The sequence below is a fragment of the Erinaceus europaeus genome, chromosome 11 (genome assembly GCF_950295315.1).
Source record: "Erinaceus europaeus chromosome 11, mEriEur2.1, whole genome shotgun sequence".
Taxonomy (NCBI): Eukaryota; Metazoa; Chordata; class Mammalia; order Eulipotyphla; family Erinaceidae; genus Erinaceus; species Erinaceus europaeus.
In genome coordinates this window covers 21,486,295-21,511,467 of record NC_080172.1, presented here as the reverse complement: position 1 = coordinate 21,511,467, position 25,173 = coordinate 21,486,295, and the positions used below count along the sequence as shown (strand labels likewise).

General features: G+C 39.4%; 1 protein-coding gene across 1 annotated transcript in view; it reads right to left on the bottom strand.

Annotated features, from left to right (window-relative positions):
- The window catches only part of LOC132541313 (2'-5'-oligoadenylate synthase 1-like), a 43,068-nt gene extending 19,645 nt beyond the window's left edge, over positions 1-23,423 (bottom strand). The window contains exons 1-5 of the mRNA XM_060201195.1: positions 23,321-23,423; positions 13,961-14,152; positions 12,004-12,187; positions 6,821-7,011; positions 3,899-4,059 (exon numbers count right to left, since the gene is read on the bottom strand). Coding sequence (XP_060057178.1) covers positions 3,899-4,059; positions 6,821-7,011; positions 12,004-12,187; positions 13,961-14,122 — 698 coding nt within the window. The 5' untranslated portion in view covers positions 14,123-14,152; positions 23,321-23,423. The remainder of the gene's footprint in view (positions 1-3,898; positions 4,060-6,820; positions 7,012-12,003; positions 12,188-13,960; positions 14,153-23,320) is intronic.
- Between the last annotated feature and the right edge of the window lie 1,750 nt (positions 23,424-25,173).

The window sequence follows — 25,173 nt, the reverse complement described above, 5'->3', positions numbered from 1 at the left end:
ACCTGGGACTTCGGAGCCTCAGGCATGACGTCTCTTTGCATAACCACTATGCTATCTACCCCCACCAGAAGAAATGATCTTAATGGATTAAAATGTTCAGTGGGATAGGGAAATAAAGGTAAAAGTAGACCAAAAAAGAATAAAGAAAATTAAATCAGACTTGAACTTTTGTACATAAAAAGAGATTGAGCAGAAATTCTAAAATTAAAAGAGCCCTCTGATAAAATATATGTACAATAGATTTACTAGCAATACATGTTCCAAAAATAGAATTATTTAATAAATGAAATATCTTAAAATATAGTAACAGGATTTTATCAATTTAGCAAAAAGATTAAATGCAGCATGAGACAGTGGTCTGAATATCTTTCAGCTCTATTTTAATGATCTGTCTATCTCATCTTTTATTCAAATTGAAAAGAGATTCCTAAAGATTTATATAGCTGAGGAGTATATTTTAAAAAACCATGACTGTGAAATTCTAACTGGTTTCATGTACCACAGAGAACTAATGTACCACAGAGAACATAATGTTAAGTCATTATGAAATTCCTTGCCTTACTTTTCTCATGATTCATGTTTATCAGTCAGTCAGGAAAGTGAAGAGTTAAAAAAATGAATGGGTAATCTGCAGTTCCTGCCACAATTTCAAAGCAGATCTTGCTATGTTTGGCCGGGTAGTTATATGTTCAAGATGCACAATAGGTGAAGCCTCCTTTTGTGGATATATATATGTTTTCCCTTTTGTTGCCCTCGTTTTACTTATTATTGTTGTTGTGATTGATGTCGTCACTGTTGGAGAGCACAGAGAGAAATGGAGAGAGGAGGGGAAGACAGAGACGGGAAAGATAGACATCTGCAGACCTGCTTCACCCACCACCTGCAAAGTGACTCCCCTGCAGGGGGGTGGGGTGGGGGGTAGAACGGGGATCTTTAAGCCGGTCCTTGCGCTTCCCACCATGTGCGCTTAACCCACTGTGCTACCAACCGACTCCCCTTTTGTGGATTTCTAAAGGCCTGGATAAGGTAATGAATCAGTTGGAGAGTTCAGGTCAGTACCAGAAAGGTTTAAGTTTAGTGAGACTGTCAGCACTATTCTAGGCTAACTTTTATGGACCTCACTGCCCATTGGGTCTTCCAAAGGATGTTTATTATCAGTGAAAGTAGAGCATAGATCCCAGCAGTGCTTGATCATGAGTCCTCAGGTAATCTTACTTGCCACTTTCTATTTCTTGTCAACCTAGTTAGAAACAACTCTTGTGTCCTGTGTTATTTTAAAAAGTCTATCAAAGAACTGTAAGATTATCTGACCAGAAAATATAAAGAAATAAAGAGAACTCTGTTTTCAAGACCACTAAAATCAAAGCAGTAAGAAACAAGAGATAATGGGCAGAAATCCCAATTATAACCATAACCGTTACAGGCATGACACATGTTTCATACCACTCTCTCCTTTAAAGCTCAGAATATATTTCGCCATTGTGGTTTTCAATAATAAACATGCTGGTATGGAAAGAGAGAAGCACAGTGCCCCTGGTGTGTAAATCAATTCCAGTACCTTGGGCTATTGGGCAAGTCTCCTGAGATTTCATTCACAAAGCAAGGCCCAGAAAATGACTGACACAGAACAGTTGTTGTTTCTGGTAGGTTAAGACATGGACAAGTTCCAAGGGAAAAGAAAGACTTTTCTCACACCCATCTTTCAAAATAAAGTAATTGAATAGCTTTAAAAATAACAACAACAAACAATACATCACCAAAAACCAGGTATCAATTGAAATAATAAACTTCTTTACTCTCTCAGTGGGTGGGAGTCAAAACCAACTGTCAGACTCACATATCTGTTTCTTTTCCATGCTTAATTCAATTTTCCCTTCAAATGAGTCATGCTAAGATCTTGGTTGCTCTGTGCAGTGGAAAAGAAAGTCAGAAAAGAGGACTGTAGCATAGCAATACAAGTAAATCCTAAGACAATTTGTCTCTTTTCTGACTTCCAATCCTCTTTCCCCAGCCATTCTTGAAGTCCTACATCTCCCTAGTTACACTACAAGTTTTCTATAAGACCCATGCAGCAAAACAAGGGATAAAATAAATTCTGGGCTGAATTAGAACCATTGGCCCCTTGAAAAAAATTACTTCAAGGGAAAGAAAAAAAGGAATAGTATTTAATTGTAGCAAAGGAGATAGGTGGATATTTGGAGAGTTGATTAATCTTTAAAGACTGTTTAAATGAGATTATTTAATGAGTTGAAATAGAAGGCACATAGATGAGAAAAATGAGTTTATTTTCAGTCAGAAACAATTAAGCAAATAAGCCGAAGTAGCCAGGACTTTTACTTCAAAGTTCACTCTGGAAATGTAACAAAATAAAATTTCAAGCACTGTTTTGTCTAGGAGAAAGCTCCTGAGATATACAGACGAGGAAGAAGTATTGGGGGAGAGTGAACTAAAAAGGCCTTTAAAATTGCAGGGCCAGAAAGATAGTTCACAATAGCATAGATGCCTTGCTGTGCATGTAAGCCAGGCTAGAGCTCAGTCACCAGCTGGAGACACCATGGCAGCAAAGGAAGTGATTTCTCTTCCTCTCTGTCTCTCTAAATTAATAAGCAGCCCAGTGAGGTGAAGTTAGGAATGTGTGAGGCCATGGCTCCAAAAATAAAAACAAACAAACAAACAAACAAAAAAATTGTGTGTATGCTGGGGGTAGGGGTAGGGATGGGGGACAGTGGCTATAAAAAAATGCATAAAGAATCAAGACTTTGAGTCTAAATAAAGTTACCATGTAAACAGTATATCCTAATTTTAAAATTTAATTAAGTGTACCATTTTGATGAATAATAATAATAACTATGGTATAATATACCCTGTGATTTATAAATTTAATGGGAAATATTTGGAAGAGACAATGGGTTAAAAATGAAAACACATTCTCCTATTTCTTCTTTTTTTTCTTAAAGGTGGTCTTTGCCTGCCTAAAGTGTAATCATATGTGAAACTTCATCATTTTTCTTTTTGCCTTTCCAACCCCAATGTACTTCATTATAGTCACCACCACGCCATTCATCTGACGTCTCTTGCTAACTACCACAATTTAGTAGGTGTTTGGTATTACGGAAGGTAGTGTTTTTCATTAAAAGGCACAGTTGAGCTAGTTCTCTAAGCTCAGATGAAGCCAGGGCTTGGTAATGAATCTATTATGTAAATTAATAAACAGTTCTGGGACATTGTTTTGAAATATCGATCTTAGAAGTCGAGTGGTATGCAGTCTGGTCTATTTATTTTTCCTAGAAAAGTTTTATTCACTTTACAATATACTAATTTGCAGTTTTTCTCTCACAGATCACTAATAAAAAAAATACAGAGATATAAAACTGCAAAAGGGCTTTTTTCGCTGTTTCTTCTTCTTCTTCTTTTGGAACTTACAAAAGACAAGATTTGTTCAAATATTCAAAGTAAAGCAACATTATGTATAATGTCAGCAAAGCCACTTCAGCCAGAGACCCCAGGACATAGCTGAAGGAAATGTTTATCAGACAAAATGGGTCTCAAAGATCCTTGGTACTTGAGGCACATTTCCCACCCCTTTCTGTTAGCATTCCTCAGAGTCAGATTTCAGCTAAGGGGATGGAAATTAAATAAAGGTGCGTGGAAAAATACGTAATTAGCTTTTAAATCATAAGATCTCAAATTCGTAAAATTTCACCAAAAATTTAGCTAGCAGTCTTAAAGCAAATGCCTTGGGGCAATCTCTCCAAGTTTTTTTCCCCTAAGAATTTAATGCGAGCATATAGAAGTGATTATTACTCAATAATGCTCTTTGTACCCAACTTAGTATTTTCTTTACCAGTTTGCCCCACCAGTGGAATATAATAATTTGCACAAACACATTCACCCAGACCTATTTCCATGTGGAGTTTGCTTCAAGTTTTCTCTCAGAGCATCCAACGCTTCCCTCAGTTGTTTCTTACAGTTGTTCACATTGGCAAATGCGTCACTGAGTAGCACTATGGCAATCTCAGAGCATCCTCTGGTGTCAGTGCCCTTTATATAAGAACCTCCCTGTAGAAATATAGGACATGGTGTGGGAGAAAAAAACTGACCATGAGAGAAACATACACTTCAACTTGAGGCATTTTACAGTCAAATAACATTGGAGAATAGCTTAAATATGTGCTGGTTTTAACACTCTCCACCCCCTACACACACCACACCACACCACACCACACCACACCACACCACACCACACCACACCACACCACACCACACCACACCACACCACACCACACCACAGAAGAAAGGAACCTCTCATGTTCTAAAGAATTTAATTTCAATTGTGGAAAAGAATGCTTCATTTGCAGAAAAGTTCTGGAAATGTTTATAAGCAATTAGAACTAGGAGTTCTCAGTTTATCGTTGTTTGAAAGCTATTTGATAATGAGGAATCTATAAGGCCAGGAATTAAATTTCCCAGAATACAGTCTGAAACACATATGTCAGTTTTCAGCCAACACCTGGATGGATGGATATAGGCACTCAAAAATAAACCATCCCTATGAGTTAGAATAAGTAACTGATACTCTGGTGGATTTGTTATAGTTTCTAAGTAAACTGCAAATGACTTTTGCGAAGTATTTTGAAGTTATAATTGTTAAGCTTACTTCAAATTTCTCACTAAATAAAATTTTATTAAGTCAAAACTTTAAGCAATTAAAGTATATCTTTGCCTTCGTTAGCACTCAAGGGAAATTTTGTACTTCAAGTTCCTATACAGGAGCTTCTAACAGCAAAAGAAATTGGAACTGATGAGTTGGGGGCCATGCCATCATGTTCATAAGATAAATGCAATTTGACAGATTGTGATTTTAAATGATCTGATACATGAAGCAACCAGATAATTTCACCTAAAGTTACAAAACATTTCAAAGTTCTGAACCCCCTTGCCATTTATTGTATGCTAGTCTCTTAAGGATTTTCAACAGTCCATACATAAGGTCAGACACTGTTGAATGCTGAAGAAAGTGCTACCTTTTATTCTTGGCACCGCTTATAGTGGTGCTGGGGAGTGAACCTGGGAACGCGAGCTTCAAACTATCTCCCCAGTCCAGTTCCGACTGCTTTAAACAGAAAGGGATTTAATTCAGGCAGTCATTTAATCAGAAGAATGGACTCTAGTCCCGACTTTAAGGGATGTCTTTCAGAAAAATGCTACAGAACTGATCTTCTGATGGGCCTGTGACAGTCCTATGTGCAGAGCTGGAATCTGAGAAATGTTATGGCAGCTCCCAGTCCTGAGACCAAACTGCCTAGGTTGAGATCTAGGAAACAAAAAGATGCCTCTGTAATTGTGCATTCTGGAAACATCCTGTCCAGCTGTAAATCCAGGGACCAGAGTTATCATTAGAAGTTTTGGATCCAAAGTGTGTGTGTGTGTGTGTGGTGGAGGCTCGCACAGGTACCATTTCACGACTCTCAGGCTGACTTTCTCATTGTCTTTATTTCAAAGTAGGTGAGACAGACAGAAGGAGAGTTAACACAGTACCAAAGTTTCTCTCAGAGTTGGGCATTTCCTTGTAGTATAGGTCATTCAAACTTGGGTCATGTGATAATCAGGCAGTCACCAGGACAGCTATCTCCTGCACACTGTACCATAATTTTTTGTTTATTATTATTGGATAGAGACAGAAATTGAGAGGGGAGATAGAGGGAGAAAGAAATAGAGATACCTACAGCATTGCTTTACCACTCATGAAGCTTCCTCCCTGCAAGTGGAAACCGAGGGCTTGAACCTGGGACATTGCACATTGTAAAGATAAACATCTGCAGACCTGCTTCACTGCTCATTAAGCTGCCTTCCACTGCAGGTTTGGAAAGAGGGCTTAAACCCAGGTTCTTGTTCATGGTAATGTGTGTGCTCAACTTGGGACGCTGCCACCCAGTCTCGTGTGCATTTTAAATGAAAGAATGACAGTTGTGGAGGTGGCTCAGTGGGTAGAGAGCTGGACTGGCATGCAGGAGACCATGGGTTCAGTCTCTGGTACCCTTGCCTTGGTTTCGTTCCCTCTCCCTCTTCTTCTCCCTCTCCCTCTCCCTCTTGCTTCCCCCCCTTTCATATACACACTACATAAAATGAAAGAATGAACTAAATAAAATGAAAGAGTAGACATTTTCACAGGAAGTAATCCACAGAAACACATTGTGTATTATTTTTAACATTGATTAGACAGCTTGTAGTGTAGTTTTAACATTAATCAGAACGGGGAAACCACACCAAAACTCTTGTTTTGTTCCTTTGGTTCAGGCCATTTTCCTTCAAGGATTTTTTTTTTTTTTTTTTTTTTTTTTAAGGATGGTTCTGTTCTGTAGAGAAAAATTCCAAGTCATGGCAATTGTCTTTAAATTGGCAAGGAACCTATCAGTGTGGCACCTAATTGCTTCTGCAGGCAGGTTGCTCGGGTATTAAGTGAGGTCCTCAGGGACAGGTTTGCCGCCTTTGCCTCCAGTTCCCCTCAGCATTTACAAATATCTGTCAAAACATGAGCCAAAGCCTGGGCCTTGCCAATGTAAAGACACTTTTGTCCCTTGGGCAAAAACTGCCAACCTTAATGGGTTTCAGCTGTTCCATGGCTGAGTGGTTGAGTGCCTGCTTGGTCAGCCCACAGCTTGCCTGATATCTCAAAGGTCCCTGCTCTGCATATGTCACCCCAGGCAGGATGTGAGACTGGCCTTTACGCATTTGACCTTACTTTGATGAAGTGCATTCCTTCTAAGTGAAAGGAGTGACCTCCTCAGGACTTGGCCAGAGGACTGAGAACTCAGATTACCTGGATCATTCTGGAGGTTGGCACTGGAAAACAACTCTGGATCAGCCGGAGCAGAACACCAATTTCACCCATGCAAGCAGCACTCAGAGAACCTGAGGCAGGGAGGATATTTTCATCTAAAAACTTCTTTAGCTCTTGGGGACTTTTACACTCCAGCATATTATGAGGTGAAAATCCTGCAGATGTTTGGGCTGAATAAGATAAATAATCAGTGTTTCATACTACTGCCTAGAAGTGTATGTGTGTGTGTGTGTGTATGTGTGTGTGTATCTGTGTGTGTGTGTGTGTGTGTAAATCTAAGGATGTATATAAAATCTTATTTTATTTTTGCCTCCAGTGTTATCATTGGGGCTTGGTGCTGGCACTGCTCTTGGAGGACTTTTTTTTTTTTTTTTTTACTGGATAGAACAGAGAGAAATTGAGAGTGGGAAGGGGAGATAGTGAGGGAGAGAGACAGAGAGACAGACACCTGCATATCTGCTTCATTACTTATGAAGTGACCTCCTCCCCTGCAGGTGGAGAAGAACATAATTTTGTAGGCAAACTATGCCTATGTCTAGTCACCAGGATTACTTTGAATCCCAGGTAAAAAATTCCAAAGTAAGTCTCCTATTCGAGAAAGCTAAAACTGTTAGCCCACATGCCATATTCTCCCTACAGAATGACTGGTGTGGCTAGCAAAGTACTTTGGAAAAGATAACAATGAGTCAACCTCTATAAATCAAGAGATAGTACAGTTTTTAAAATGGTGACATCAGAAGTATTCATTTTAAGTTTTCATTTTAAGAATAGCTGATGAGACTGGCTCTCAGCTGACAAGACCCTCAAGAAATAAGCTAAATTACTAACTTATCGGACTCAGTGAATGAGCCATGTGAGTTAATCTGACACTAGATAGATGTACAAGAGGAAAGGTGTATGTCTTTTTATTGGTGTCAATATTTCTTTTCTTTTTCCTTTCCTTTCCTTTCCTTTCCTTTCCTTTCCTTTCCTTTCCTTTCCTTTCCTTTCCTTTCCTTTCCTTTCCTTTCCTTTCCTTTTCTTTCCTTTCCTTTCTTCTTCTTTTTTTTTTGCCTCCTGCGTTACGGCTGGGGCCGGATGCCTGCACTACAAATCCACTGCACCTGGAGGCCATTTTTCCCCTCCATTTTGTTGCTGTTGCTGTTATTATTGTTGTCACTGCTGGATAGGGCAGAAAGAAATTGAGAGAGGAGAGAATTGTGAAGTAACCCCCCAGCAGGTGGGGATGGCCTGGTGCTCGAACTGGTTTCCTTACTGTGCGCTTAACCCGCTGCGCTACTGCCCAGCCCCCTTAAGATTTCTTTTCAAAAAGTATATGGTCTCTTCACAGAAAAGAAATGAAAATCTAGAGTTGAGGGGTTTAGATATCATTTTAATGGTCAAAGGGGCTGGTGAAGTAACTCGCTTGGACAGTGTGTTGCTTTGAGATGTATACAACTCAAGTCAGAGACTGGCCCCTACCGCATTAAAGGAGTCCTCTACACTGTGGGCTTGGTCTCTCTCTCTCTTTTTCTGTATCTATCTCTATCTAACAAAAAATGACTACATGGATGAATCAATAAAATAAATTAAGTTGATAATTCTCAGATTGCCAGTCCCTGTTCAGGGCACCATTTGCCGGTCTAGCTAGCTTTATGGGCGGGAGACAGATGACCAGGGAGGGACTCATGGCTGAGCTGGGAACGCAGTTCAATCTTTATTGACGAGCAGGGATGCAGTTCAACAATCTAATCTCTTCTAATCTCTCTTCATTAGAAAGCCCTGTCTTTTATGTCTCCTGAGGTGGAAATGTCAGGAAGAGGAAGTACGTAGCATAGGGGGTGGGGAGAAGGAAAATAGCGTGCGAACCAGTGGAGATAGAACCAATGAAAATAATGATTATGAAAATAGACCACGGGGAGTCGGGCGGTGGCGCAGCGGGTTAAGCGCACGTGGTGCAAAGCGCAGGGACCGGTGTAAGGATCCCGGTTCGAGCCCCCGGCTCCCCACCTGCAGGGGAGTCGCTTCACGGCGGTGAAGCAGGTCTGCAGGTGTCTATCTTTCTCTCCCCTCTCTCTCTCTCTGTCTTCTCCTCCTCTCTCCATTTCTCTCTGTCCTATCCAACAACAAAGCAACGTCAACAATGGCAATAATAACCGCAGCGAGGCTGCAACAACTAGGGCAACAAAAAGGGGGAAAAATGGCCTCCAGGAGCGGTGGGTTCATGGTGCAGGCACCGAGCCCAGCAATAACCCTGGAGGGGAAAAAAAAAAAAGAAAAGAAAAGAAAATAGACCACAACGTCAAGCAATGCAACAGAAGGGGTCTTAGAAGCAGAATTTAGAAGCATACCAACGTCAGATCAAAGATCAATCCTGGAAAGGGAGATAACAAACTGGTACTATACAAAAGTCTTTCATGACACAACACAAAAAGTCTTTCATGACACAAAAGTCTTTCATGCTCACAGGTCTGAGGTTCACTTCCCACCTCCCACCCTTGCTGCCACCCCCACCAACATAAGCCAGAGCTGAACAGTATTCTAATAATAAAAAAATAAGATACAAAAATAAAAACAAACCAGATACCATTATAATAAAAGATGAGGTGACTTGACTAAGGAAAGGGAAATTGGGACTTCTAAAGCTGGTAAATTGTGGAGAAGTAAATGAGAAACTTGGTGAGGGAACTTGTGAAAGATTTTAGTAAGATTTGTTTCTGTGGACTCATTGTGGTCCACTGTCTCTGAGTTAAATAAAGATCACTGTCCTCATCCTGGTACAGAAAGGGGACATTTATGTCCTGTCTCTAGACAGAAACAGAAAAGCAGATAGTTCTACTTGCATATACTGTTTCTCATCTTTCTTCAACTCGAGATAATAAATATGTCAAAGTGACATGTTGTGGGGTAATATATCTTAATCTTCAACAGCAAAGAAACTTCCGTAACATGCACAGAAGGAACTGGTTAAAAAAAATCCTTAATAATTTGTAATCATAAAATAGTCCTCATTTTTTAAAGAAAAAATTCACATTATTACTGAGAATTAATTTTAGATTGGCCTCAGGCCTATACAAATGCCTTGAAGAAAACATCACTGAGCTACTTGGGGAGTTCTTTTCAATAGACTTTTTTTTTTTTTTTACCTGAAAGTATATTCAGCTATATATAAAACTGAGCACATCAGAGAACTGAAACACATCACATAGATCGTTAGTGAGCAAGCAGCAGACAAGCTAGCTTGGGGGGCAGGGCAGTAGCCCATAGGGCTAACTGCACATAGTACGAATTGCAAGGATCCCCACAAGGATCCCTGTTGGAGGCCCAGTCTCCCCATTTGCAGGGGGCCACCTCACAAGTAGTGAAGCACGTGTGCAGGTGTCTTTCTCTTCCCCTTCTCTCAGTTTCTCTCTGTTCTTTACAACCACAATGGGAAAAAGATGGCTGCCAGAAGCAGTGGATTCATAATGCAAGCACCAAGCCCCAGCAACAATCCCAGAAGCAAAAAAAAAAAAAGCTATCTTGGTCTCAACACACATACTTCTTATATCCTCACACTCCCCTTTGCCTCCCCCTTTACTTATTTATTTCTTTATTAATAAGAAAGACATCAGGAGACAGAGAAAGAAGCAGACATTACTCTGGCACATGTGATGTTGGGGACTGAACTCAGGACCTCCTGCTTTTGGGTCCAGTGCTTTACCCACTGTGCCACCTCCCGGGCCACGCCCCCTTTTCTAATCTACTGCTACTAATAAAAGACAAAAAAAAAAAAGCTAACCTAGGAGCCTGTGGCTAGACCTTCAGGAAAAGTTGTTGTAACCACTTACACTAGCTAAACAGTCCAACTCTGGTACTTTCTCCACTACAAATCCCTGCATAAGTGGAAGAGGTTTTTTTGTTTTTTTTTTAGGCATTAATGTCTGTCATCTTCTCAGATTGTTAGCACCTGAACAGACTTGCTTTCCTTGCACCAACTTTTGTCTCTCAATTAATTGGGCTTCAAGCAATTTGTGCCATGGATTTGGTAACAAGATCACATTCTTCAACCATCAGTCAACTAAATTCTTCTTCTAGCGTTTGCCAAGTCAACTAAATGAGAAATCAGTACACAAGAACTAAAAGTATCTCAAACCCTAAAAAAGATTTAAGCCCCACCAACCCATTTACAAACAAACAAGGATCATAGCGGAAAGCAGAATGAACATCAGAACATACTTATAACAAGAATCTTCATGTGAACATTCAGGACTACACACTCCCTTGTTTAGTCCTTATTAGTCCTTGTTTAGTCTCTTTTGCTCACACATACCTTTTTATTATTGTTTTTTAAATTTTATTTATTTATTTATTTATTTATTTATTTATTTATTTTATTACCAGAGCACTGCTCAGCTCTGGCTTATGGTGGTGCAGGGGATTGATCCTGGGACTTTGGAGCCTCCGGCATGAGAGTCTGTTTGCATAACCATTATGCTATACCCCTGCCCTATTATTGTTGTTGTTGTTGTTTTTTATAACTAGTGATTTAATAAATGTCTACAAGATTATAAGATTACACAGAGAGCTATATTTCTTCACTATACCCACCACAAAAGTTCTTCACATTTTATTTTAACTGTACGAAAAAATTCATATACTACTCCCATTAGAGACATTTACCCAAAAATAATCAATATTAACTTTTAGAAACTTTTTTTTTTATCTTGAGTCAATTGTTTCCTGGAGAAAAAATGTTAAATAATCAGACAACTTTCACAGATCAGTAAATACAAGTTAATTTGAAACACAGATCACACATATGAAAGTAAAAAGCATAGTACCTTACACAGTTACTTTTGACACAGACTAATGTTAACCTGATTCCCTTCCAGATTCCGGCTCTTTGACTCACTTCTGACAATGTTTCTGGTGCTAGAATAGTGTCTCTGCATTGTACCTTGGAACATTATCTCTGATTTCTAACTTCCCTCCCCAGTGTAACTGCAGAATTATCCTCCTTCCCTACTACACTAAGGGTGTGTGTTATATTCTCATGACGCATCCTGGTTCCATGCTCTTCTTTCTCTGCTTCTTATTTATGAAAAAAAAAAAAAGCATTATGCTGTGCTCTGAGGGAAAGTCAAAATATGTTTTTTGTTGTGAGAACATACATAGACGGAAAGAGCTGGCATCTCCTTTACCTCTTTTATTGGCTGTGAAGTGATGCTCTTGCATATCATGTTTCTCTCGGAGGGCTGTTCCAAAGTATTGAGAACACATTCTACAGGTCTTTGATGTTTCTGTAGCCATATGCATTATATCTCTTTCTTCTAGGCATTCCCAGTTTAGCTTATGTATTTCCGTGGATGACCTGTCATGTGCAGACTGAAAGCAAGTAGATAATTAACACAGGAACCATGAGAATGGCTTAAAAGATCTGTTAATCTTCATTTGACTTCTTACCAAGCACTCCAATTCATGGGTACAGTTCATTATCTGCTCTCAAAACACAGCTAAGGCCCTTAGTTCTTTTGATACAGAGAAAACTGCTATAGATCAGAAAGGCAATGAACTATGAGAACCATAGCATTGAAAGAGGATACTTTTTTTTTTTAAGAACTAGGTTTTGTTTTCTAAAATCATAAAAAATGAGATCCTGATTTTTCTTTTTTTAAAAAAAATATTTTTATTTATTATTAGCTAGAGACAGAGAGAAATTGAAAGGTAGAGAGACAGAGACATCTGCAGCCCTGCTTTACCACTCATAAAGTTTTTCCCCTGCAGGTAGGGACCAGGGGCTTGAATCCAGATCCTTGTGCACTGTAGTGTGTGTGCTTAACCAGGTGTGCCACTACCTGGACCCCTCCTGATTCTTTCTAACACATACTTTTACAAGATCTTGGGGTAAAACTTTTAACCTAACTGGGATTTTGGTTTTTGTTCCTTCATTTGTAAAGCAGGGAGGAGAAAGAGGAATATACTAAAAAATAAAATAAAATATAAAAAAATATTTTAAAATTATCTTTATTTATTGTCTAGGGACAGTCAGAAATTGAGCGGGAAGGGGGAGATAGAGAGGAAGAGAATAGAGAGACACCTGCAGCACTACTTCACCACTTGTAAAGCTTTTCCCCTGGAGGAGGAGACCAGGGATTTGAACCTTGGTCCTTGTGTATTGTATTTTATATGTGCACTCAGACCAGGTGCACCACTAACTGGTCCCCTTATGGTCATTTTGAAGCTAAAAAGTTCAGACCAGGGAGACAGCATAGTGATTGGTTATGCAATATATATATATATTTGTTATGCAATATATATATATATTGAGGTCCCAGGTTCAATCCCCAAAACCTCCCATATGCCAGAGCTGAGCAGTGTTCTAGTCTCTCTCTGGGTATCCTTTTCTCTTTATCTCTTTATAATCATAAATAATGCAAAAAGGGGGAGGGAGGGAAGGAAAGAAGGAAGGAAGGTCGGAAGGAAGGTCGGAAGGAAGGAAGGAAGGAAGGAAGGAAGGAAGGAAGGAAGGAAGGAAGGGAGGGAGGGAGAGAGGGAGGAATGGGGGAAGGAAAGAGAAATTCGAGGCTGAGAGGTAGCTCAGCAAGTACAGCACAGGTGCTGCGTGTGTTAGGCTCTAGGTTCAGTCTCAGTACTACATATGCCAGAGCAATGCTCTTGTTTCTTTTTCTCGTTGTGAATAAATCCTAAGCAAACAAATAAAAATGCAAAAAAGAAAGTCTACGGTAGGGGGAGTCCTACCTCAATACAAAGTACTTAGTGGTAATAATTTCTGTAACAGTAGCTACCCTAGACATGCTCACACTTGCAGGGAATTCTGCTTTTGCAATAGCAGAGGTCAAGACCAGCAGCATTACCCTCTGCACCTTACCACGGGTCCTGTGGTCACATTTAAAAAAAAAAAAAAAAACACTTTTCAGTTTTCTGTTAAGAGATCTCCATGAAGAGATCACTATTAGAAGTAAACAAGGCTGACAAAAAAAGGTTCACTTGCATAGTGTGCTGCCTTGCCATGTGCACAAGCCAGGTTTGAGCTGTGGTTTCTTTCAGTCTCTCCCTCTGCCTCTCTCATAAACAAACAAACAAGATATGTGTCATTGAAAAAGTAGAGAAAAGCCCAAAGATTTTACCCAGTTGTACCTTCTTACTGTGATCATGGAGTATCTCCCTCAGGGCCTCTTGGCCACATTCTTCACAATGAACTTCTCCAAGATGCTTTTGTCGAAAGTGATACTTCAGAGCTGTTCTGCTGACAAAGTCACTCCCACAGAGCTCACAGTTATAGGATTTAAAAACCCACATCCTTTAGCAATAAAGTTTTGGACTTAGATCCTATTGATGACGAAAACCAAAAGCATAAGTCCTTTGAAGAAAATTTAGCCTTTCATAGTCAGTTAAAGATATTTTTTTTAATGTGCTATGTGATGCAATGTTACGTGACCATTTTATAGAAATTTATCCCTTAAGAAAATCAAACATGAGAATAAAGAAATAAGGTTCAACTGATAGAGTACTAGGCTGCTATGCCGAAAGTTCTGTGTTCAGGTCCCAGAGCCATATGTGCCAGAGTAACACTTTGGCTTCTCTCTTTCTTCCTTTGTCTTATTTGGAACTATCTCTCATATGTAGTGAATAAACAAATCTTTAAAATAAAGTAAAAACATGGCATCACAAAGACAACAATCGAGAGCAGCTGCTTATATTGTAAGTATTAGTATGGCTGTACACTCAAAGACAAATGAAACACTGTATGTAAAGCTATGTCTGTACTCAGTTTCAAATGGTCTGTGACCCAAGAGACACCTAATAGTTGCTGATGTAAGGTTTGAGCAGTGGCACACCAGGTTCAGCACACATATTATAATGCACAGGACCCGAGTTCAAGCCCCCAGTCTCCAGATGTAGGTGGAAGCTTCACAAGTGGTGAAGCAGGGCTGCAGGTATCTCTCTGTTTCTCTTTCCCTCTATTTGCGCCTTCTCTCTCTATTTCTGTCTCTACCCAGTAAATAAAATAAAATAAATAAATAAATGTAAAAACAATTGCCAATTTACTTATTACCTTTACTCAGGAAGTCTAAGAGCCAGTTTTTTCCCCCAAATTTATTCCTTCAAATAAATTTACATATTTGAGAAAATTTCTCTCTTTCTCTCTCTCTGTATATATTGAAGTACTCTCTGAAATTTTCAAGGTAAAATAGTTAAAGACAAAGAGAAAAAAAAACAACGAAACAGAAATGTATACCAAGAGAGTCTGCGAAAAGATTCAATTATCCAGCTGGCTGCTTCTGAAACTGTTTATTTTTCTTGTTGCCAAGCAACTCTACTTGCAGTAACTTTTCTGAAGCTTTGCCATCCCTCCTTGTAGTTAAGAATTGTGGGATTTGTAGTTACTAGTTTGGTAGAAAGTGATTAGGTTTTTTTTTTTTTTTTTTTTTTTTTTTGCCTCCAGGATTATGGCTGGGGCTCGGTGTCTGCCCTACGAATCCACTACTCCTGGATGCCACTTTTCCCCATTTTTGTTGCCCTTGTTGTTGTTATTGTTGTTTGGATAGGACAGAGAGAAATTGAGAGAGGAGAAGACAGGGACAGGGAGAGAAAGACACCTGCAGACCTGCTTCACTGCTTATGAAGCACCCCCTGAAGTTGGGGAGCTGTGTGCTTAACCCAAATCCTTACATGGTCCTTGCTCTTCAAGCCATGTACACTTAACCTACTGAGCTACCACACGGCCCCTTAGATTAGATTTTTCTAACTGTACTCAGCTTATTTCACATCTGTTGCTGTAACAAATCACCATAAACCTCAGTAACTTAAACATACCAGTTCATTATCTTACTTTCTATAGGGCAGCCTGAGTTGGGCCTTAGCCAACTAAAATCAAAGTATAGGTAAGGCTGCATTTCTTTCTGTCCATCTCAGTAAAATCTACTTTGTTGCTTTTTCGTTTTCTATGTAGGTGGTCCTTCTTTCCTCTTAGCTCATCAAGGCCTAGTCACCGCTCACATTACCACCTGAATCGCTTCTTCTGTCTCTCTGTTCAACAGTTAAGGATTTTTGTGTGTGTATGACTTTATTGGGCCCAAGTAGATAGTTTAGATTAATCTCCCAATTTGAAGGTCAAATAATTAACAACCTTAATGCTATTGGAAAACTTTATTCTCCTTTGCCATGCGAGGTAACAAATTCACACATTTCCTGGAGTTAAGATGTGGACTTGGGGCATTATTATTTTGGCTAGCATGCACGTCAATCAGAAATTCAAATTAGGGCGGCGGTAGATAGCATAATGGTTACGCAAAGAGGTTCTCATGCTTGAGGCTCTGAAGTAGTTCCAGCTTCAATCTCTTGCACCACCATAAGCCAAAGCAGAGCAGTACTCTGATTAAAAAAAAGAAAGAAAGACAAATTAGTCCAAAATGTATCTGTACAGAATTAAAGGAAGGAAAACTTTCCACTCCTTGAAAAACATTTTGTGCTTAATTGATTTTGGGGTCTTTGTCAAATACATTTAAAGCTGTTAGATTATCTGCAACTGAGCTCTTGGAATTCTTACCAAGGAATGGTGCAGTTTTCCAAATGTAAAAATAGTGGGTTGTGACCAACATTAAAACAAAATTAAGCAGAGTCTGGGAGATGACTCATCTGGTAGAGAACACACTTACTCATGCACAAGGACCCGAGTTCTGATCCCCAGCTACCACATATGGGTCCAGGCCTAAGGAAGTTTCAGGAGTAGTGGAGCAGTAGTGATGTCTGTCTGTCTTCACTGTCACACTTTCTCTCTCTCTATCTCACTCCTATCTCTCTCCTCTTCTAAAAAGAAGGAAAGAGAGAAAGAAAGAAAGAAAGAAAGAAAGAAAGAAAGAAAGAAAGAAAGAAAGAAAGAAAGAAAGACTTTGCCAGGACTAATGGAATCATATAGGCACAGAATCCTAGTGATGTTTTGGTGGCATAAAAGATGAAGAGGAGGGAGATTAAGCAACCGGGGAGGGGGGTGACTCAGGAAAGTGTAGTGTAGGCTTTTAAAGTCCTGGATTCAATCCAAATTGTGTTCTGGTCTCTTACAAAACGAACAAAATTTTGTTGTCACTCTTGTTGCTGGTGTCTCCATGGTTCCAGGATGATGCTTTTTTAAAGATAGACAAACAGATACAACATAATACCAAAGCTATCACCAATGTGAAGAGGACACTATTTGAACCTAGCTTGTACATATGGCAAATCAGTTCACTATTCAAGTGAGCTATTTTGCTGGACTGCTAAATATGTATTTTTACATCAAATAGATGACCAGCAAGATAGCTCACCTGGGTAGGTTCTATGCCTTACTACGTGCACAACTCCAGTTCAAGCCTGATCCTCACTGCTCTGGGGGAAGCATCAGTGTCTTTTCCTCTTTTTTCCTCTGTGTCTGTCTCCCTCTTTCTGTCTGGAAAAGTTAGTCTAGAGTGGTGAAGTACAATCATGACAAAATTAATTAACTATAGAGAACATTGAATATAGTGGATGTAATTTATGATTGTGAAACATTTGTTGAAGTTAAATATATATTGGGTTTCAAGGTAAAATACGCTTAAAAAAATCTCAACTACAGGTGTGGGTGGTGTCATACTCCGTTAAGTGCACACATTTTATCTTTATAATGACTCCAATGTAAGCATCTGGTCCCATCTGCAAGAAGGGAGCTTCATGAGTGGTGAGGCAGCGCTGCAGGTGTCTCTTTCCTTCTTTCTCTTTCCTTTTCTATTTCCTCTTCCTTCTCAATCTCTCTGTTATATCAAATAAAAAGGAAGAAAAAGGGGGCTGGGTGGTAGCGAAGTGGGTTAAGCGCATATGGCACGAAACGCAAATACCAGTGTAAGGATCCGGGTTTGGGCACCCCGGCCCCACCTGCAGGGTGGTCGCTTCATGGGCGGTGAAGCAGGTCTGCTGGTGTCTGTCTTTCTCTCCCTCTCTCTGTCTTCCCTTCCTCTCTCGATTTCTCTCTGTCCTGTCCAACAACAACATCAATAATAACAACAACAAGAGCAACAAAGGGCAACAAAAATGGGGAAAAAATGGCCTCCAGGAGGAATGGATTCGCAGTGCCAGCACCGAGCCCCAGCAATTACCCTGTAGGCAAAAAAAAAGAAAGAAAGAAAAAGAAAAGAAAAAAGGACAGCCTAGGTTCAAGCCCTGACCCACATAGAATCCGCTTGAAGTGTTGAATTCATTGTGCAGGCACTAAGCCCCAGCAATAACCCTGGTGGCAATAAAAACAAACAAACAAACAAATAACTCTTAACTATATTAATGATTTTATTGCTTATCTTCACACTGGTCAACACAAGTTTCTTCTTTTTAATAATTTCTCCTACTTCCATTCACATACATGTATTCCACATGCAATCAATATTGTGTATATTGTATATTTTTTACAAACTTTACCTTACTTAAGTTTACTGTTTTGAAATTTGTGTGGAATTAATAAAAAAATAAAAACTACATTTGTTTTATGCTGTCTTCTGGGTAAGGGTCAAAATAATAACTGACAAACTAAAATGTTTTGCAGACACCTATATTGGTAAGATGAGGCAACTGTACTGTTAATGTAAACCATTAACTTCCAATAAAAAATAGAGAAGATATAAACATAGGTCCTCTTTTTTTTTTTTTGCTATCTTAGCTGTATTAAAAATTGTTCCTCTTATTTTAAGAAAGTCAAAGGATATTTGTTGATAATGATAAAACATGAACTTTCCAGAGAAAATTATTGCTTTGAAAATCTACTCTTTGTCACTTGTCACTGAAATAGCTTCTTAATACCTAGAAACATTCTGATGGAGATGGATGATAAAGTTAATGAATGTGATTTTCTTTTTGACAATGTAGAACAAAATGCTTTGTCATATGGAAGAATTGTATAAGTCAGTGGAACAGTTTTCTAAATGAACACTATAGGATGGTTCAGATTTATTCATGTGTAACAGATTCATTCAAAGTACAAGATAGAACTATAGATTTTAAACTAATGAGTACAAAAAGCTCACTGATGTACATTCAGATTCCACATTCCAACTAACTTTTCAGAAATTAACTACTTGTCAAGTTTTGGTGAATCAAGAGTAATATGCATAATTATTTGAAAAGATGCCGTATAGAAAGAGGAACACTTCGATACTGTTGGTGGCAATGAAAACTAGTTCAACCCCTATCGAAGACCCTCTGCTGAATCTCCAGAACACTAGAATGAACACACCATGTGACCTGGCAGCTCCTCTCCCAAGAATCTACCCAAAGGGAGCAAAAATACCTATGCAAAGAGATATACATACACCTATGTTCATAGCAGCACAATTTGTAATAAACCAAATGTAGAAGCAACCCAGATGTCCAATGACGGATGAGTGGTTGAGAAAGTTGTGCTAAGGGGCCCGGCAGTAGTGCACCGGGTAAAGTGCACATGGTGCTAAGCGCAATGACCAGCGTCAGGATTCTGGTTTGAGACCTCAGCTCCCCAGCTACAGGGGGATCACTTTGCAAGTGGCTAATCAGGTCTGCAGGTGTCTATATTGCTTTTCTCCCTTTGTTTCCCTCTTCTCTTTTACTTTGTCTCTGTCCTATCCAACAACAACAATAACAACAACAAATGGAAAAAAAGATGGCTGCCAGGAGCATTAGATTCATAGTGCAGGCACCAAGCGCCAGCAATAAAAACCACCACCCAAACAGACTCCTTACAGAATGGGAGAAGATCTTTACATGTCATACACCACACAATATATTGGCTAATAACCAAAATATATGAAGAATTCACCAAACTCAGCAACAACAGTAACAACAAAAAGACTCCATCCAAAAGTGGGAAGAGGATTGAACAGAATATTCACCAAAGAAGAGATCCAAAAGGTCAACAGACATCTTAATAATGCTCTAAGTTACTGGTTGTCAGATAAATGTAAATAGAGACAAAATGAGGTACCACATCACTCCTGTTAGAATGTCATACATCACAGAAGATAGCCAGAAACAATGCTAGAGAGGTTGTGGGGCTAAAGGAACCCTCCTGCACTGCTGGTAGAAATTTAATTTGGTTCAATCCTTGTGGAGAGCAGTCTGGAGAACTCTCAGAAGGCTATAAATGGACCTACCCTATGATCTGGCAATTCCTTTCTTGGGGATGTATCCTAAGGAACCAAACACATCCATCTATAAAGATTTGTATATATCTATGTTCATAGCAGCACAATTTTTAATAGCCAAAACCTGGAAGCAACCCAGGTGTCCATCAACAGATGAGTGGCTGAGAGAGTTGTGGTGTATGAATACAATGGAATACTACTCAGCTGTTAAGGATAATGAATTCACCTTTTTTGTCTCATTTTGAATAGAGCTTGAAGGAATGATGGTAAGTGAGCTAAGTCAGAAAAAAGAAGGATGAATATGGGATGATCTCACTTATAGATAGAAGTCAAAAAATAAGAAAAGAAGGGAAAACAAGAGCAGAACTTGACTGGGTTTGCTGTACTGCACCAAAGTAAAGGACTTTGGGAGAAGGTGGAGGTTCAGGTCCTGGAGCGTAATGGTGGAGGAGGATTTAGGCCTGGGATTAGAGTGTCATGCAAAAAATGAAGAAATGTTCCACATGTACCAACTACTAGATTTAATGTTGACTATAAACCACTAATCCCCCAATAAAAAGTTTTTTTTTAAAGAAAAAGAAAGGATGAAATCTTCTTTTTATTCATATCTTGGATTGAACTTGAAGAAATCATCTTAAGTGAGGAGAAAGATGAAAGCTAGATAATCTCGCTTATAGGTGGTATTTAAGAAGAAAGGCCAAAAAAAAAAAGGAAACACAGGGAGAAGCTTGGCTGGGTTAGGTGGACTGCAGCAAAACAAAAAATTGAACTAGGGAGAAGGGTGTTGGGTAGCCAGAACATGATGGTGAATGGAAACTGGTATTGGTGGTGGAAGCAGTCCCCAGTGATCATGGGGAGGTAAGAAAATATACTCATGTGTCAATAACTATCCTGTAAACTATTAATAGTGATGACATGGAGAAAAAAAGAAAAAGATGATTACAGAATCATATATACACATATATACACACATATATATATATAATCTTTTTTTGCCTTCAGGGCTATCTCTGGGGCTCGGTGCCTGCACTATGAATCTACTACTTCTGGAAGCCACTTTTCCCTATTTTTGTTGCCCTTGTTATTGTTGGATAGAGAGAAATCAAGAGAGGAAGGAAGACAGAGAGGGGAGAGAACGACAGATACTTGCAGATCTGCTTCACTGCTTGTGAAGTGACCTCTTTTCCTCATGCGCCCCCCCCCGCCCCAACAGATGGGGAGCCGGGAACTTCAACTGGGATCCTTGATCTGGTCCTTGCATTTTGCACTATATGCACTTAACCCGGTGCGCTACCGCCTGGCCCCCAAATTAATATATTTTAACAAAAACAATCAGGAAGCAGATATGACAGTCCAGTTGACATCTTTCTATTACCCTAGATTTTGAAGAGATGTAACACAAAGGCTTTTGCTAGTTCTTTTTCTTGATTTTGGAAGATGTTGACTTTTGTCATAAAATATAACTTTTTTTTTTTTTTGCCTCCAGGGTTATGGCTCAGTGTCCACACTATGAATCCACTGCTCCTGGTGAACATTCCCCCTCCCCCCCATTTTACTGGATAGGACAGAGAGAAATTGAGAGGAAGATAGGGAAAGAGAAAGACACCTGCCAACCTGCTTCATCACTTGTGAAGTGGACCCCCTGCAGGTGGGGAGCAAGGGCTCAAACCTGGATCCTTGCAGGGTCCTTGCATTTAGTACTTAAACTGTGTGCTTAACCCAGTGCACCACCACCTGGCTGCCTCATAAAATATAACTTGCACAAACAAGTTCATGCTGTAAGTTAATGGTTTAATAATTTTAAAATTCTATTTTAACTCAAATAAGAATTATATTGGTATTTTTAACTTACATAAGTAAAAATGCATTTTGATCTTCAGTAAATACATAGGTATATGAAAATGTCTATGCTTTATATATTTATGATCATGGCATTTGCAGAGATGTACTTACTTTTCCTTTCCAATATTCTTTTTTTAAACATTTTTTATTTATTTTCTTTTGTTGCCCTTGCTTTTTTATTGTTATAGTTATTATTGTTGTTACTGGTGTTGTTGTTGTTGGCTAGGACAGAAATAGAGGAAGGAGGGGAAGACAGGGGTGGGGGAAGAAAGATAAACACCTGCAGACCTGCTTCACCACCTGTGAAGCGACTCCCCTGCAGGTGGGAAGCCGGGGGCTCGAACTGGGATCCTTATGCTGGTCCTTGGGCTTTGTGCCACCTGTGCTTAACCTGCCGCGCTACTGCCTACCACCTTTCCAATATTCTGAACTGAATGACTTTCATTATCTCTCCTCTTCCTCTGTCCTTTTTTTTTTTTTTTTTTGTACTTGAGGTAGGGTTTTAACCAAGGACTTTATACAGTTACCTTTTTGATTTTCTAATTGTCCTGACTAGAACCTCACTGCAACGCTGCATAGAAGTAGTGAAAAATTGACCAATTTCTCTTGTTCTTAATATTCTAATCTTTCCAACTCATAAAAGAAAATCTTCCAATCTTTTACCATTAAATCTGCTCATAGTGATAGGAATATCCTTTCACAGTGTGGAGAAATTCTTTTCTATTTCTAGTTTATGTGAAATTATGTTTTTTTGATTTTTTTTTGCCATAGGGCTTTTTTTTCGCCACATGTATTTTTAAAATTGTATGTTGTATAGTTGATAAAATAGAATGATTAGATAGGTTCTTAGGATGTTAAACCAACTTTGCATTCTTGGGACAAATACCACTTGATCATGATATATGTGATCTTTTATATGTGTTGGATTTGGCTTGCTAGTATTTAGTTTAAGATTTTTGCCTCTATGTTTTACAAAGGGTACTGTTCATAGTTTTCTTATGTCTTATTGCCTCTTTTCCTTTGCTACAGATAGAAATAACTTATTATAGTAGGCAAAGGAATACAAATGACATATAAGGATTTGAGGAACTGAGCCTCTTCATTTGAGATGTCAGCAGTATTGTTCCACTTGTGTCTGTCTCCCTCATTCACAGCCAGTATCTGACCAACATGAGATAAGGAGAGAGGCTCCACTATCCCAAGAATGTCTCTTACTCTCCCACAGGAGTGCACACAAGGAGTTATTTGTGTGTTGGGGGGAGGGAGGCACCAGTAAATTCAGTAATCAAAGTCATAAAGCCTTGAAATACCACCTTGAATCTAGAAACTAGACCTGAAGGAAAACACACAGGGGAGGTTGCCACTTATTTTCTCTCAGAAATCGTGTGTCCAATAATCCTAAATACCTCTTTTATTAGTCTGATCTGAATGAATCTTCTATTTTCCTGCTCTTTGCAGAGCTAGCTTGGTAAGGAGTCAAGAGCTCATGTTTTTGGGGTAGTTGTAGGCAGATAAACCTTAGATCTAGTTCTCTTACATAGACTTGGAGTGATGTCATTTTCAGCTACATTTCATGACACACTGAAAGCCAGCACATTAAACTTGGTATGGTTTGAGCAGGTTCATGGACCGACCATCTGTAAGACAACAAGGAATATCTATGAGGATCTGCACTTTTACTCATTGTCCCATAAGGGCCTTGGTTCCTCAGATAATTATTTATTATTATTTTTGTTATCTTTATTTATTTATTAAATAGAGATAGTCAGAAATTGAGAGGAACAGGGGTCATAGAGAAGAAGAGAGACAGAGAGACACCTGCAACACTGCTTCACCACTCACAAAGCTTTCCCTCTGCAGGTGGGGACCGGAGGCTTGAACCTAGGTCCTTGTGAATTGTAACATGTGCGTTCAACCAGGTGAACCACCACCCGGCCCCCCTCAGATAATTTTTTAAATTTATTAAATAGAAACAGAAAAATTGAGAGGGGAGGGGGCAATAGAGAGGGGGGAAGACATTCAGACACCTGCAGCCCTGCTTCACTACTCATGAAGTTTTCCCCCTGCAAATGAGGAACAGGTACTTGGACCCCTCCACCTCCGTTCATGTGCATTGTAGTGTGTATACTTAACTAGGTGGCCACTACCTGGCCCCAGTTCCTCAGATCTTAACAGGGTTTGACAGTGCTTTTCAACTCTTGGAATGAGGTAACCTCTAACTAAGCCTATAAATTTGCTCCTCCTAGAGAGCACCCTGTTATTCTGGGAAAGCATCATAAATGTTAGTAAAGCAAATCTTTCTCAGAACAGCTCAACTCCTTTCTGGTAACACAGACTCTATCCTGCCCACACCAGAGCACAGCTGTCCAGTAACTTCATAAAACAGGAAGGATATTTATTTATTTATTTATTTATTTATTTATTTATATGGATAGAGACAGCCAAAAATCAAGAGGGGAGTGGGAGCTAGACAGGAAGAGAGACAGAGAGACACCTGTAGCTCTACTTCACAACTCGTAGTTTTCCCCCTGCAGGTGGGGACTGAGGACTCAAACCTGGGTCCTTGTGCATTGTAACATGTGTACCACTACCCAGCCCCGACAGGCAGAATATTCTTTAGAGCTAGCTAATCATCTCTGCCCAAACACAGAGGAAAACATTTGCATTTTCACGATTCTACCTGAAATTGGTTTTCTTTTGTGTCCTCTCACAAGGAGCATACTTCCATAGACTGCTTCAGTTTTATGCTAATTTCACCTGGATGTTGCATGAAGCTGGTGTCCTTACTGTAGGGCTGTGTGTTATCTAAATATCTCTGGGCAGATGAGCCTTCCCAGTGGTTCTCGGTCGCTGTGGTTAACACTAGACAAGGACAGAAGGCAAGAGTTCTCCCGTGCCCCAATCCAATTGAAGCTTTATCACAAGCACATTCTCAAGGACTTCAGCAGTGGACTGTTTTTAATTTAAGGGAAGGTCAAAGATCAGTATTCCTGCTCCGATTACTGAGGCCCTAGGGCAATAATTGAAATGACTGAGGTGGTGGAGGCATGTCATCTAGAAGCCAAACAAACAGTGCATTTTCTGTAAGGCACATTTAATTGATCATGTTCTGGGACTTCACCTATGGGTTTTTCAACTACACACAGCTATAGAACCCCTACATTTTATTGAATTTAGGTGCAAGTCAAGAGTCCCAGCTTTACAAGTCTATGTTGAAGGACTTTTCTTATTCTTGCTTAGCTACACAGAAAAACTTAGACAAGAAAGCATTCTTAGAACTCAGGTTAAGGTGAGCCAAGCTCATTTATTGCTAATTAGAATGTAGGGGAAACCTGGAGTGAAACTGAAAGAGGCAATTAACTTCCAGCCTCTTGTCAGTCAGTTAGAACA